The 16,988-nt window shown below is 37.1% G+C and overlaps 1 protein-coding gene across 3 annotated transcripts in view; it reads right to left on the minus strand.

Annotated features, from left to right (window-relative positions):
• The window catches only part of LOC101169556 (disintegrin and metalloproteinase domain-containing protein 12), an 84,225-nt gene extending 68,299 nt beyond the window's left edge, over nt 1-15,926 (minus strand). Inside the window, exons 1-2 of one of the 3 annotated variants that reach the window (XM_023963430.1) lie at nt 14,615-15,926; nt 14,359-14,509 (exon numbers count right to left, since the gene is read on the minus strand). In XM_023963430.1, the coding sequence (XP_023819198.1) occupies nt 14,359-14,461 (103 nt within the window). In that variant the 5' untranslated portion in view covers nt 14,462-14,509; nt 14,615-15,926. Of the gene's footprint in view, nt 1-14,358 lie in introns of all 3 variants that reach the window. The other 2 variants (XM_023963429.1, XM_023963431.1) reach the window with 2 other exon arrangements.
• Nucleotides 15,927-16,988: the final 1,062 nt, after the last annotated feature.

A 16,988-nucleotide genomic window follows, 5' to 3' on the forward strand; every position in this document is an offset into this window, starting at 1 on the left:
CCCTCTAATTCCTTTATTCAACCTAAGAATGCAAGGTTAAGAAGAGATTAGAGGTAAAATATGTGAGAACAATGAATGAGACTTCAAGTGTAAGATGATTATGCGCATTATACCAAAAACTGGCATTTCAAAATCGAATTTCCTACTTCCTGAATTATATTTTCCCTTCTTCTTCCTGACAAAATTAACATAGATTTCCAATAATAAAGGTGTCTTAGCTATAGCGGCAAATCGCCTAAAAATTCAAAAATAGTTGGGTTTTTTTTTCTGCTTGCTGAATTTAATTTGACAATAAGTCAAGTTGTTTAGAGTCGGATCTATTTACTTTACATAATAGGCTATAGAGGACATAAAAGAGACCACCTAGATTTTAGTGGAACATTTCAGCACGTGCTGGTGGTAATTTGTTTTTTTTAAGTGGTGCATGGAAGCCATGTTAGACTGATGGAGCAGCAGGACTTAGCCCACATGCTGTGGTTAGAGCTCTGTAAAAGGAAAAGCTATAAAAAGAAAGTAAGACAGACTTGTACCATACATCTCTCAATTCATTTAAAATTCTCACATGCTAATACATTTCTGTTCATTAACCAACTCCAAGGAAAAGCCAGGGAGTGTCCAAATAAAACTAGGTTGCAAAATGTGTTTTCAGACCACATCTAATTAAAATATTACTCGTTGGGCTATGGTAGCTCCAACATGGAGCAGTGAACTGTCATGAAACATACATGCAGGGATAGCTAATTTTCTTTCCTTGAAGACAGAAACATAAATGATTTACAAAAGTTAATGTAAGTCTGAAAAAAAGAACGTTTTTGAGAAAACGTAAGATTTTTGAGATGTTTAACATGTGTCCTGAAATGAAAAGTTGAAGGTTTCTTTGTTGTCTAATCTGTTGGAATTAAAGATTTCTGTGACTTTTGTATTTCTAAACATTATGTCCTTGGGTCGACTAAAATGGGTTGATCCCTCATAGTTTCTGGGCAGTGTCAACAGCCCTTGTGCTTAGCCTATGTACAGGACATAAAGTAGAAATCAACACCGGATCAGTCATTTACAAAAACGAGTTCTGCTTGGATGACTACTTTCCCACTATATCTCTTTAAATGACCTAAAAACCAAATCTCATTTCTGTAAATTCTTTGGCCACTGAAGACCAGCTCCAGAATTTAAAGGCAAACAAAAGTTGCAGTTCCTTAAATGACCACTGGAGGCTGGTTAGTTTGAAGGGTTGGGAGGTAAAACAGCTGGTTTCATTTAACAAAAAAACTATTTTTTGAGTAAGATTATGGGCTTTGTCCAGCCAAATTGTCCAGTTTCAGATTGCTGTTGAGTTGGGGAAGAGAATTTGAGACAGTATGCTTGTCCCACTTCAGGTTTCATTAATGCTGTTCAAAATCCAATCATGGACTTCAGAAATTATTGAATGTCTTTTCTGTAAACTGAAAATTGGTTAAGTTTGAATGACAGACTATGTTTCCGTATAATGACACTTGTATAGTAAACAGTGAAAAAACTAGAAAAAAAGTCAAGCTGGTGTGGTGATTTAAGAATTTGTGTTTACAATTACTAGTGTAAAAGGAAGGATCTAAAATCCATCCGTTCACCTTCTTCCACTCAAATTTATATGTTAAGGTGGCAGTAGTCTAAGCAGAGATGCCCAGACTTCCCTTTCTCCGACCACTTGCTCCAGATCCTCTTGGGGGACCCCAAGGCATTCCCAGGCCAGTGGAGAGGCGTAGTCTCTCCAGCGTGTCCTGGGTCTTCCCCGGGGCCTCCGCATAGTGGGAAATGCCCGCAACACCAGGAGAACGTCTAGGAGACATCCGGACCAGATGCCTAAGCCATCTCAACTGGCTCCTCTCAATGTTGAGGTTAAGCGGATCGACTCTGAGCTCTCTCCAGGTGAGCGAGCTTCTCACCCCATCTCTAAGGGAACTCATTTCGGCTGCTTGTATTTAGGACTTCATTCTTTCAGTCATGACCCAGAGCTCATGACCATAGGTGAGTATTGGAACAAAGCTTTATGACTTTGCTTTCTGGTTCAGCTTTCACTGTATATTAGAACAATATTAGCTTTTTTGGCTATTCAATGTGTGACACAGCGGTAGACCTATCATGTGAGAAATGCACATTAACTGGAGTTTCCTGCAAAAAACACTGCAAAACTGGATGAGATAAAGTTGTCTGAATCTCTTATCATAATTACAATTACTATAAAAGCTTTCAAATTTTACAAAATTAAAAAAAATGAAATGATATGTAATTTGCTACACATATTCTAGTATTCTTTGTTTTCAAACTATACCAGATGAACTGAACTGTGCTTCAATGTGTCAGAAACAAAGGACTCTCAACAAAGAGAATGCTAAATGAAGTCACTCTAAAATGCATGCATAGATGTACTTTAAAGGAAGATTGACATCTTACATAAATCATACAGAGGAACCTAAGAGCTCATTCAAGTGACATGATCCGAGATATATATATAAAAAACAACAGAAATAGACCAAACAGAAGCTTCTGACAGCTGCAGGTAATAGGTTATTAAATCTTTCTTTTCCAAATGAAATCGAGTATTACTTGCACATTTTTCTTTCTGAATCAAATCTCTTCCCCTTCAGTACATCAAAAGAAACATTTTACAGCTTTTATTAAATGTATCCTGAAGAATACTTTCTATTAAAACTGAACTTGCTGACACAGCTGAATTTTGAAGGTAAAATCTTTACTACTTGGCAGTTTATGAAATACAGTCCAACACTTAACATCGAAGAAATGATTTTCTACTCAAACAGGTTAAAAATATATATTTTTTCTAAATGGCAGATGACTTTGTGGTATAAAGCCGTCTTGCAAAGCATTCACAAAAATCATTTCAGATGTGTCTAACACACAACACTTTTGCATTTTATTTTAAATAAGACAGCTCCAAAAATGAGTGTTGTTTAGTTAAATTGATTTTAATAAGCTGTCGTTTACGTGTTTTGGTGCATAGAAAATTTTGCATAAAGCCACAGGAGAATAGCAACTTTTGTGATTTAAAAGAAAAGGAACCTCTTTTACATTTGTGTACTTTAAAAAATAGAATATTTTTGGGTATTGGTGAAATTGTATTTGCTCTGTGAACTTATACTGAAAAATAACACAGTAATGTGAAATTTGTGCATTACTTGCTAAAAATAAGTATACCTCTTACTTCAATATTTTAGAAAAAGCTTGAAAGAATGGGGTAGTAGTTTTTTTCATAAATACTTTTTTAAAGATGTTTTATTCGCAAATTTTTTTTTTAAGTGCATAACCATTAAGACTGCTTGGCATCAGTTGAGGTATAATTGTAGGAAGATTTATTTTCATATGGTTGAACATTGATCCTGTGCTGTTGTGAAATGCTAGGTCTCCTTTGCATTGCAGACAATGCACCGTGTTTCTTCAATCTAAAATACTCCTGTCGTTTTGACAGCTTTTGTCATTTCCTTTGCCGGCCTTGATCTATTTCTCCATTGTTGTCTGTTCTTTTTTTCTGAGTCGTCCTTCAACATTTTTGCCAAATATGCCTGAATAAGATTTGCAGGCCCTGCTCTGTGCTCTTTGAAGTAGTTAAGGTGCATCGTCCGTGCAGAAACATAAAGATCTGGATGTGGCTGTCTGATTGTAAAATATAGCTTTTTAGCCACATCTTTCATTAACCAAATGGATAATTTAGGGAAACACTCCTGTGTGGAACAAATAGCATACTGCAGGTGCAGACAGAATGCTGCTTAAAAAGTTGAAATAGAAACCAGACCTGCATGCACACTACTAGCTCCAACATATATTTCTAATGATTAAAATAACTTTTTAGGACACATGTTTAAACCTTTCATTTAAATCTGACTTATACCATGGTCCAGGTGAATATTCGATTCTGATTGGCTGCTGGGTGTGGATTAAGTAAGGGTTAATGGCCGAATAAGTAAGCATTATCACTTTTTAACGCACGCCGTAGAAGCCTGAACCGTCCGATGCGAAGCGTTAAAAAGTAATAATGCATACTTCGAAGGCCATTAACCTGCTTATACTATGGTAACTTACAAAAAAAAATAGTAACCAGTTTTTAGTCCTTAATTCTTGTTTTTTCCCCAATGTGGATCACTTTTCTCACAAAAAGCGGACTATTTGATCATTGCGTGGTGCGGCGAAAAAATACTCTGCGTATTGACTGCACCACTGCTGCAGTCAAGATTCGGCTATATAAAGCGATATATATCTGCTGATCTTTCCGATGGGTTGAATAAAGCATCAGTTCAGAGAGAAAGTTCACCTCTTACCGCTTGTTTTTATCTAGATGATGAAGCAAAAGGTTGTTTTAAAGAAGCCGGCGCAGGGATTCAGAACATTTAGGCTAGGTGACCAGAACTTCTTTTTTCGCCTTGCGGTTATCCTGTGGTATATCACTTTTTAATGCACACACAGCAGCCAATCAGAATTGAGCATTCACCTGGACCATGGTATAAGAAGTGATAATCCTCAGTGTTAATGCACACCTTAAAAAGAAGTTCTGGTCCCATAGGCTAAATGTTCTATATCATTGACCTGGCTTCTTTAAAACAAACTTTTGCTTCATCATCTGGACAAAAACAAGCAGTAAAGGCCCGTTCACACCGGGACGAATTTCGCCGGCGATTTTCGCCGACGTTTAACGCCTCGTGACTAAACAAAGGGCACCAACGAGAGTGTGCACACCGACGCGAAAAAACGCCACGCGTTAAAGCGTCAAAAAAAAAAAACGCCTCGGGTTCGTGCTTGAAATATTCATGTTTTCTTTGTTTGATTCTGACAAGCGTGTAAATATTTGCTCTCTTCTTCTGAGTGAAAAGCGACTTTAAGAAGCGTAAAGTTGCGCAGCGCCACCTTGTGTACAGGAGTATTTTTGTTTTACATTAAGCGCCATCTAATGTCAGGGAATGAAATTGCATGTTCACTCCACTCATCGTCAGCGAAAATCGCCTGGGTGTGAACACAAAAAACGTGGCGAAAAACGCTGGCGAATAACGCCTGGCGAATATTCGTCCCGGTGTGTACGGGCCTTAAGACGTTCTCTCTGAACTGATGCTTTATTTAACCTATTGTGACGATCAGCATACTGCCTTCGTTGGCCATTATTCCGTACTTGTTTCAGGTTTTGATGTGAATAGACTCAATGGGACCCATGCTTAAATTAATGTATATGCACACATGACTTTATAAGAATAATTCAACCAAAGGCAGATATTAAATTTCCTTTTAAAATGAAACTCCAATGTTTGTTTTAACTGTTGCACATTAGTGACTTCAAAATTAAAAAAAATGTGATCTGCATTCAGACTGAAGTTGCATTGAAAATGATCAGAGAGAAATCTGACCTAGAACCACATTTTCATGCAACCCAGTTTGGATTTTTAAAAATCATTCAATTTCACGTCACTTCAAATGTTTCAACAGTCCAAAAAATGGATTTGTGTCACTTTAGTCTGCAGTACACAAGCAGCCCAACAAAAGGATCAAAATGGTGAGAATCCAGCTATATAGGGTAACAAAATCCTATTTCCCCCAAATATTTAATACACAAAAACTGAAAACTAGTAATGATTTGTTTGATTCCTTTTTTTACCTTTGATTTTATTCTGCAGATGACACATACCGTTTAATTCACTTGACATGAATATGAAGAAATGTACATCAATGCACTTTCAAATATCAAACAAGAATCTTCAAGTTCAATCACCTCTAGTTCCCAGGTCTTTCTTTATTTGTTCACCTAATAAAATATTGTTTTTAAACCACCCTTATGTCTTCTGTCAGAAAGTCCGGCATTTTAAAGGCCAATGACTGAAAAGTGGGGCAAGATTCAGTCAACATCTCAAGGTAAATACACTGACAAAGAGGCGAGTGACCTTTCAAAAAAGTGAAATTATTGATGTCAGGCAACCTGGTATTTTAACCTGCAGTGCAACTGACTCTCACACCTCATCGGTGTAGTTGCATCAGTCTCCTTTCTTGTTTTTTGTCCGTTCTCTCTAGTTCAACCAAAACGTAATATTTCTATGAAAGGGTGGTCTCTCAGAGGAAAAGAAGCAAAGAAAGAATCTCTTGCTGTTCCAGGAAGTTCCTGCATTCTCATACCTTTCTCACTTTTTCTTCTGCTCCACTTCCATCCTCGTGTTCTTTAGAAAAGGGGGGAACTGATGAATGCATGTTTGCACTTTAAGCTTGCTGCTTAAAGATAAGCTGTGACAGGAGTGATTCCAAGTTCCCTCTCTTTTGACATCTATTTATTATCCTTTTTTTCATCTCTTCTTTCCGCTGCAAGGTAATGTGTTTTTCTTTTTCTTCATGGTAGATGAAATAGCCACACAAACATAACAGAACTTCACAAGACGTACGAAACAATCAATCAATGCAGTAGCGGCAGGTGCCTTCACAGCTGTCTTCAGGTCTGAATGATGCAGATTGAAGGGGGAGGGCAGCCATCATCTATCAAACACCTTACTTGTGAGGGATATTTAGGACACTAACCTGCAGCTCAGCTTTTGTACACGTGAAAACATACTTGTGCCAATTACACTGTCAATAATGTATAGAATAGCAGCAGGACTCTGTTGCTGATAATAGTAGATTTCTTGGGGGTCTGGCTTGAGAGCATAAATACGTTCATAAATATTGGGTTAGCACTATATAAGAAAAATTGCGATGTGCGATATTAATGAAAAATTAATATATGACTCGAGATACATGAACATAAAACAGACAAAAAAACAACAAATACAATGTTCCCATTTTACTGAAGAAGTTACATTTAAATATAACATAAATTATTATCCAAATGATCCTCGTCTTCATAGGAGGTGGCCTTCTAATATGAAAGGGGTCCATCAGATTGGTCAAATGCATAAAGGGCTCAATTTGATTTGTTTAATTCTTCAAGGTGCCATAAGACTGTTTTAGCAGGTGTGTAAACATTTAAAGTAACAATTTTTGGGCAATTTACACCATCTTTTGCGAAACTTGCATCACACAGACAGGATGATACATTTCCGATTTATTGAGCAGGCCTACTTTAGAAGCTAACCAGACAATCTTTCCAAAAAATAATCATTACCCACCAACAGAGGAGGGACAAAAATGTACTACATGTGGTCGGTTATGTCTAGAAATGAAAACAGAAGGTATGAACTTTTTATAATGAATCAATCAGACAGAAAATTTCAAAGGGAGAAGCACAATGGGGTTTTTAGAGTGTCATTGTCAAGATGCTGTCAAGATCTAACAATGAATGATAAAAAAAATGGAGGTTGTGGATAAAATTAATGGAAGCTCCCCACCAAGTTTTGGTGTAACATTTCTATTTGAAGCCCAAATGTATACCGATCTAAAGAAAGTTTTTTAATTTTAAAGTTCTCACACAACTTTAGTTTCAAAAGGTTGAAAGCTCATGTGGATTCTGTCATGGACGATAAGAAGTGAAGTCAGGTTCAACTACCAAACTACCAAGATATTAGTGGAAATTCACATTCGGAACAGTTTCTGGAGTCATGCCAGAGCATGATTCTGGCCTGTCTTGACTGCCCAATGGAATTGGCTCTAAAACGCTAAAATATGCCTGGCTACAGATGTGAATGTACTATATTTTACACTAGAAAGGGGAGAGGCTTGCCAGTCTCTAAAGCTATCTCATAAAATTAAAGTCATATTGATGTTTATCTTTATGGCCTGTCTTATGTAACACAATGTAGGTTACATGAAAGATTTCACATAACTAGTTTGAGCAAGGTGACATGCAAAAATGTCTCATCAGCAACTTCATAGCTGTGGAGAATCATGTCACACAAGTTAAACTGTTACAGTTCACCAACTATGAGTGCTTAAGTAAACTATCCAGTGGAACAAGGAGGGTAAATAAACCATTGGGAGTATATACAAGCACAGTGCATTTTGGGTAAAAAATAAAATGTGAGCCAAGTTGATTGCTATTCACTTTTTAACAAGGGGTAGCCACAGCAAATCAACTTTCACTGATTTGCACAGGTGACTTTGCAGAGTTTTATGCTGGATGCCCTTCCTGGCACAATCCTGCATTTTATCTGGGCTGGGGACCTGCACAGGGAGACCCAGACTTGGGCTCCCTTGTGGATATACATAGTTAGACAGTAGCACGAAGCGTACTTAAATAATTTTTTATCAGACACTGGTTTGTTTGTTTTTTATAAAACGTGACATGTTTCGGTGGAATACCTTCCGCCTTCGTCAGGGACGACCATGACGAAGGCGGAAGGTATTCCACCGAAACATGTCACGTTTTATAAAAAACAAACAAACCAGTGTCTGATAAAAAATAATTTAAGTACCCAGTATAATTTATAGACACAATGAACCTCTTTGAATCAGTAGCACGAAGCGTCTTGCTCAAGGACCCACACTGGACGAAGTTCATTGTGCCCCCTGGGAAATCAAACCCTGATTTCCTGTGTTCCAATCTTGCACTTAACCATCGAAAAAATAAAATAAATAAATAAAAAGCTAGCAAAACCGACTTCCCTGGGGAATTTCTTTTGTTTTGGAGCTCTTTGTGGTTACTTATGGAACCAACCAATTTCATTCTACTTACTCACTTTCTCAAAATATTTCAAGTCATTAGTCAAAGAGTTTCCTTTCACTTGTTCTGGAAAAACAGATCCAGAAATGCATTTTTGAAATTGCAGCCCAAACAAAACAAAAGAACAATACCGATCTTGTCAGGAACTGGTGGTGTAGGACCCAAAATAAGAGACTGGTCATGGTGGCAGAAACCTAAACATACTAAACAACACTACTGACAATCATTGAAATAAATCAAGACAGCAGTGGATGATTGGCAACCTAAACCTGGTGTCACTGACAGAAGAAAAACAGCAAACACAACATAACTAAAACCAAGTACCCAACTGTATAACTAAACTAAAGCACTCAAACTTCACAATCTATCATTTACTTTTTTCTAGTAAAGACTATTAGTGTTTAAATATTAACTGTTAGAAGTTAACCCCTGCTGTGTTCATTAAGCACTTTTGACTGATATTTAAAATTTCACAATCATTTTGAGTCAGTTGTGTTTGAAACAAATATTAGCATAACTGATTTCTTTGCCAGTTTCTCAGGTCGTTTTTATTTGATGATACTTATTTGTTCCTTGCAGATTAAACTAAAGCTCGGATTTACAATAAGTGACCGTGAGGTTACATCTGAATGTACCATCATAAAGTGGCACATAGATTTAACTTTACTGCTTAGTGCTTTTATGCAGAGGGGAAGGTGATGTCAGGATTCACAAAAATCTGAAAAGACGCAAGCTGAAAAGCCCACAAAAGCCCCCACCTTCTCACAACCAACTTAGACTGTACTCCTTGTTGAAGGTTGCTATTGCTTTGACTGATTTATCTTTTATTGTTGATCACATCAATAAAGAAACTTGAGTTATTTCACTCTGGACTGTCCTTCATTTGCCAGTACTTTAGAAATTATAAAGGTTTTGTATATATTTAAGCAGTTATGAGCCCACAATGGTCCATATCATTTTGAAGTTCCTAATGTTAAATAAGAAGGAAAAAAGAAGGGGAAAAACAAACAAAAAAACAAACAAACAATAAATAAAATTGCCATTAACCAACCTAAAAGCTTTGCAAAGATATCATGGCTAAAACTTTGAATAAAAAAATTCCTAATTCTAAAACAAACAATTAGGTTTGTTCATTTTTATCTGCAACTTGAAACATGAAAACACAGTCATTGTCAACACTTCAATTAAAAAAAAACACGCTTTCATGAAACCCCAAAAGCTTCCTGACTTTGACATAAAACACTTTTTTTAAACGGCACATCAACATTTGACATATACAACTTTTTTCTTATAGCCTTTGTTTCCCTCCTCTTCTGTTTTTTTTTTTTTCATGTGATTCTGCTTAAGGCCCCGTGTAATATGTGGGCACCAAACGTTTCTATAGCGAGTTATAGTCTTTGATTCTGGTTATGTTGACCTCCAATACATCCTCTAGTTTGTTTTCTGTGATGAATAGTGACCAGTAACACTTCCCAGTGGGAGGCTTTCTAAGTGGTGCTTGTCCTTGCCTCATAAACAACAAATCAATGCCGGTCTGTCCTCAAAATGTCATACGACCGTCACCCAGAGGATTGGAAAAACAAACTAGAATGAGGTTGTTTCTGGAAAGATGGATATTCTCTTGGTTTTCTCCCACTAGACTAGTATTTCAACACAGATTTTAAGACAGGTTTGACTTTGCATTAAATTATGCTAAGCAGTTTTTTTCTCCGACTAATGTGATGTTAGAGACATTTTTTGTGTTTTAAAAGTTTGCAAGTACGTTTTTACTTTCATCTTTTTATTCTTAGTACTGGTCTGTAAAAAACAAAAAGTTGGTCCAATCTTTCTCATTAATTTAGCCTGGTGGTGCAGTCTGACCTGCTGATATCCTCAAATTAAATCTATTTCCATTTGACTCTAATTATTTATTGAGTTTCCGAAAGCCAGATAATAAAAAGAGAGTCAGATCCTCAGAAAATCAGATGATATGGAAAGAAGAAACAAAGAGACAGAGATAGAAAGACATGGAAATCCTTGTAAACCTGAGCTGATTGATTTTTTTTAACCTTCTGGGGCTGCTGTTGGTTTTGCTGTAACACTTTAAGATCTGCTCCAATAAAAATAAAGTTTTTTGTGTATTTCACATGTTCTTGTGCATTTCACTGATGTTGGACAACTATATATTGAAAATTATGCTCAAAGTCGCATTGCTGAGTATGTTTTCATTCAAATCATTGTGAATCAGGAGCAGATGAAAAAGAGCGTATTTTTGACGTAGGAAATAACCTGGGTGGGCCACTAGCTCCCTGCTTCACTTAGCCTGGGCTCACACTAGCAGTCTAGCAGCAGATGACTCACATTGGCTATGCATGGCTACAGTCCTGCTGCAGCCCAAGCTTTGTCTTTTTTGTGGTTATCCTTATAAAAAGGATGTGCATACTAGTATCTTAAAGGATGGGGCGGTTCTGGACCTCTGTGATTAGCCTCTCGTCATCCATGATGTTAAATGACAGATATGACACACTTTGTGAGCCCATGTCAACGGAAATAATGCAATATTTACACCACGGTGAAAACATATGGAGTACAGCGGAAAATAGGTCTTATTTTGAAAAATGTTCCACATTAACTTTTCACTAACTCGCATTATTTCCGGTTTAGGTCGTTCAATTTGCCCCAACTTCACAAAAAAGTGCTCTGGCTCGCTCCGGCGTCCGGACAAAACCTTAAGCCAACGAAACAGATTCTGAGCTCTGGAGTATGTGTGCATTTCTGATTATTGAGACTGAAATAACTCCATACTGGAGAGACCGGTACCGAAGCCGGACCGGACAGGATGCCGTGTGAGTGCCTCTCACACTTTTCCGTTACGTAAATACTCTGGCGGCTGCACCGGAGCTGGATTAGATGCAGTGTGAGCCCAGGGTTAAACCGATAGCTCTCAGCAATGGGGAGGGGAAGGGGGGGGGGGGGGGGGGGGGCAATGTTGCTCGGTGCCAATTTGGATTTGGAAATTGTTTAGTGTAAGCAATCAAAACAAAAATAAAACTGAACTAAGCAAGCAGCAGATATATACATATTTACACAGATATATCAAATGATAATTAGTCATGACATTGATTGAAAAAACACATATACAGACAAATACATCCACACGATTACTAATGTCAGCAGCACACCTTTAAGGTTTTTCTCAAAGAAGTCCTATTTTCTGATGCACATCTTCAGTAAGCACCAACGCATCAGCATTTGAAATCTGGCCAGGTTGCTGATTGCAGCTGAGTGCTGGCAAGCTCAAAAATAATCTGGCTCTCAAAGTCAGTCAGCTCTACATTATGTCTCCCTGCCGGCATTAATAGTATGACTGACAATGGCACAGTTTTTGGGCGATACTGATTTAGGCCAAAAATCCATTTCAGCCTGCAGCACTCATGCTAGCTTTGGGTCATAGTCAAACCGTAACACTACTCCAAATTTGGCTCAATCTGGCAACGCATTCGTCACAAATCTGGCTTAAATTGAGTAACTATTTGTTCTGGATTTAGGGCACGATTAAACCAAACCATTAAGGCATTACAGATATTCACGGGGGGAATATGCAGCTCATCTAAGGTATGTTTGTTTTTTCCCCAAAACATGCATAAATGTATTAAATTGCTTAATATGTACATGGTAGATTTAAGAAAAGCTCCTTTCACTCATCTATTTCAAAGAACCTTGGAATATAAAAGTAGTTTGTCAACTGTTTCCTGTAATGAAAAAAACAACAATAACATACAGTTATCTTATACTAAATCCCCCCTTATTTTTCCATTACATTTTCTTTTTGGTTGATGTGACTGCAGGAGATCAGACACGTAGGATGAAAGTGTTTGGTACTCTGAGTCCTCATTCAAATGCTAAGTCAAAACTTTCAAAGCCAGTCACATTCATAAGAAGGGAAACCTGGGTTTGGGGGGTGACAGACGGTTTTTGGATGTGACACATCTATTAGCAAACTTGAAATCTGTCCATACGTCTCCTAATGTCGCATTGATTTTCTTAGGAAAAAAAAAATCCCAATAATTGTTTAAATTGTATTTCTCTTAATTAAAACACATCTTTCAACAGAAGGCAGATTACCATTGTGAAGAAAACAAACATTTGTCTAAAAACATTTACAGTATTTGTTAGGTGCGATTTATATGTGATTTTTAGAATTAAATAAATAGCAACAACTACTACAAAAACAACCAGAGGACACTGCCTATGTGTGCATCAGTATTTGCTACTGACAGCAACACAGAAGAAGTGTCACTCTGGCTATTTCCAAATTCCCACCCTAATCTCTATGTAAAGGATGTCGGACATGGCCTCTGTCTTACACCAGCCTCTGTGGTATTTCAAAGCAACATAGAGGATGAAGACTCCAACGGATTTAGCAATTTGTTGTTGTATACAGTTTACTTGACTTGTTAGCATGTTTTTTAGGGTTATCTTAAGAACTGTTCATCTGTCATTTATATGCATCAATGTGTTACGGTAGTGAATCATGCATATATTCCGTCTACTATTGTTATCTATTATTATGAATTGCCTGATGAAATGTCTGTTCATATTTTTTTTTTTATCAGAATTTTTCTGGCTGTTGCAACTTACACACCGGAAAGACTTACAGTCCAAGAACTATTGTGTAGCTTTAATCTTTGTTGTTAGCAAACTGCTTTCCACTGTAGAAACATGGCCAGCGTCTGCCTCATTGCTGTGCATGAAGTCTGATTAACTCCATCACAGGTGGAACCAGTTAAGATAACGGGTCCCTTCCAGAAACTTCCAACTCCAAGAGGAGGCAGAGGAGCCTCAAGAAGAAGTTCTTGTGTTAATATTCCTCATTTAGCACTCAGTATAGAAAATAAACAACAAAAAGCATAAATATATTTATATATATATATTTTAAAAAGGAACAGTTTAAGATGAATTATCACATTATTTTTGACAGCACAGCCTAATTTCCAGTGGACAGACGCCATGATAAACATTTGGAGTCGATGTCCTGCTGACCTAAACAATAGCACCCTCTCATAAAAAGTATATTTATTTATTTCCCTGCTTTCATACACAAACTATAACCCTCTCAATGAAAGTTTCAATGACGGCATGCCGAGTTCCTGCAAACACGCTTCTGCAGCATTTGTCTGTCTTGCCAGCTGCTTTGTCAGCATTCCATTAAACATGAGACATTTTGCAAAAAATAAAATTATGAAGTTTTCTCCAGAATGCACAGAATTTCCTTTTGACAGCTGTTTGTTCCTAATTAAAGCTCCCTGTCGCCTGCAAATACCCAGGAAAAAAAAAGAAAAACAGCTTTTAATCCACTTGAGTATTTTTATCTGTCATTACGCCTGACATTGTGTCTTTAAATCGCACATGAAAGTATCTGGCTTCCCACACACAGTCATCTCTGGCTTGTTAATTTAGCAGATTCAATTTAGATATAGAGAACAGAAAGAAAAATCCTGTTTTGGTTTGGTGTTTACAAGGCAGAGGTGAAGCTGCATCCTCTTGGATGTTGAACTCATCTGATCATCCTACAGCAGCACACACACTTCCTTTTATTGTTTCATCTGCACTGAGTCTGATCTAAAAAAAATCTGTTTCCCTTTTGTCTTCCTCTGATGAGAAACAGCATGAAGAGAGTAGGTCCAACAGGATCAAGAAATCTCAAGATGAAATGAAATAAAACAACTTTGCACTGACTGACCATGTTTTAAATAAGGAACACTCACCCTCTTTCAGGCTGTAAACCATCTCCATCTCCACGGAAAGGCACCAAGCGTGGAGAGCCAAAAGCAGAGCGGCAAAGTTCTCTTTGCGCATCCAGCTCCTCATGTTTGGGCTTCGCTCCGATCAGCTGCGCCAGCAGATAGTTCAGAGATGCTGGTGAAGACAGTTCAAACAAAATCGGGGCTCTTCCTTCCAGACACCGAGAGAATTCAGCGAGCTGTCACTAGACAGGAGGAGCTGTCACAAACTTTTCCTTACCAGTCTTAGAGCAACCGAGAGGAAAAACGCACAAGTACGCGCACTAGAGAAATATTGTTATTATATTCGAGGGGTTTCTTGAAATGATGTTTCTCCTAGGTTAAAAGAACGAGAGTGAAGGCAGAGGATGAAGGAGAGCAAAGAGCAGCAGCAGCGGACTCTCCATCCCCGCTCGTAACGGAGAAGCGACACCAGCCATGTGCGCTGTGGACTCCGCTGGGTCCTAACGCCGGTCTAATCAGGCGAATATTTCATTAAAACTGAAAACGTCTTAAAAAGGATGAGTATTAGAAATTAGAACATTGTTTTATATATCTCAAAATTCTGCCAAGTTTTTTTAATTTACGATTTTTTTCCTCATAATTCGTAACTACAGAGATTTGCAAGTTCGAATAACAAACATGTCCTTATCTCTGAAGTGCTTTAATTCTTTTTTTAATTATTTGCTTAATTTTATTGTTTACGTTTTTAAAATTTCTTTGTATTGTATTTGTATTTTTTCACCAGTTCTCAACTATTTGAAATTAAACGTTTGTAAAATGTTTTGCAAAGTTTTTAATTTACACATCTTTGTCCAATATTAATAGACCAAGGTAAAATTGAACACATTTTAAATAACATGCAACCTCTTAATGAGTTTTCTCAACTGATACCTTTATGAGGGTCTGTGCTGAGCACAAGTTTGGGCAGGATTTGTTTTCAAAATAAAAGTATAAGTAGGGTCTATAGACCTGTTTTTAGACACTAAAGAAACTTTTATTGAAACTATTTATTATTTATTATTTTATTGAACAAGTCCTGGTACTATACATAACAAAAAAAAAAACAATTTCCACACTTCAATGATAACATCTTTGTCTTAAACATGTTTATGATTATTGTTCCTTTATCAGTGATGGAACCAAGACAAATATGAATGAGCTTTCTTTAGAACATTATGGACTGAGGAGAAACTATCAGGCCTTTGAGAAAATCGACTTATTTAGGCTTATACAACAAAAACGAGCTTTTTTGTTGCTTAACAGCACCACAATGAGTTGAGATGACAAACTTTCCTCTAATCAGTCTCTCCAAGATACAGAGAATGCAGCCATAAAAACAAAAACAAACAACGAGTAGAACAAAATACAGATTTTAAGTTTGTGTACTTAATTATTGCAGTGCAGTGGATATATTTAAGTGAAATCTGGGTAAATTGCTATTATGAGCCATGGAAAGTTAAATAAAAAAAAGTTATTTTCTTTACATACTACAACTCTTTGTTTAGAAGTTGCATTGCTCATTGACCATTTGCACATAGATATTTTTGGCTCCTCTTTTATTTCCAGGCAGAGGAGAACGTTGAACTATCTTGGGGAGATTTCAACCTCAGTTAAAAAAATAAAAAAATCAAATAACCCAATCATCCTATCTGTGTGTCAAAACATATACCAGTAAATGAACATTCACCAGAGTCTTTGCTCTGGTCCCCTCTGTGCTGTGTCCTGGACTACCTGGTCCAGTTCAGTGTAATCTATTTTTATGTGTCTGTGCTGCAGGCAAAAAGTCATAGATGTCTACCTGCAGCACTTTACATCATTCTATTTTTCTACAGAGCAACACACCACATAAAACAAAAACCTGTTTTACCTCAGATGACCCATGTTTGAGTCGTGTCCTTAAACACTTTCAACTTTCTCAGAAAAAGATTTCCTCTCATCCTTGTACCGATCCAAATGTCTATGACGGGTTGAACTTCAATTTTATTTTTTAAACAGTCCAAAAAAACCTCTAAACAAACAAAAACACAAAAAACTGCTGGAAATAATCATTTTTAGGCTTTAAGTTGAAGTATTTGCTCTGGTTAATAAACCTTTAATCAGTGTTTATGCGGAAGTCTGGTTTTCACTCTCAAACTACAATATAACATCATAACCCCAAGACAGCAGAGACAGTAGAGCCAGTAAAGCCTTGGAGCACATAGATTTCATTGTGCATAGATTGCACAGTGACACAGACACAAGGTGCCTCAGAGAAATGGAAGCCGCCTGACAAGAGCCTGTCTCCTCGCATAAAGCTCCTGTCAGTCTGTGCTCATCATGTGAAACCAGCCAGAGAGTTCTTCTAGCGAGAAAAACTCTAAGTAACTTTCTTTGTAATTTATGCCTGAGTGAAGTCAGTTGATATCAATAGTATTTACTGCCCTAATGAGGGGTAATTAATCATTTTCTGATGGAGGATGTGGCAAATAGCCCAATGCTTTTAAACAACAGTAGAATTGAAAACAAGAAAGGTCAAACTTTTATTAATTGACGTTTTATTTTAACATGTGTGCTTTTTTTAACATTAGACCATAGGTTTGCCACCAAAGCATGTTTTTTCTGAACCCAACCAT

The sequence above is a fragment of the Oryzias latipes genome, chromosome 15, assembly GCF_002234675.1.
Source record: "Oryzias latipes chromosome 15, ASM223467v1".
In the NCBI taxonomy this organism is placed as follows: Eukaryota; Metazoa; Chordata; class Actinopteri; order Beloniformes; family Adrianichthyidae; genus Oryzias; species Oryzias latipes.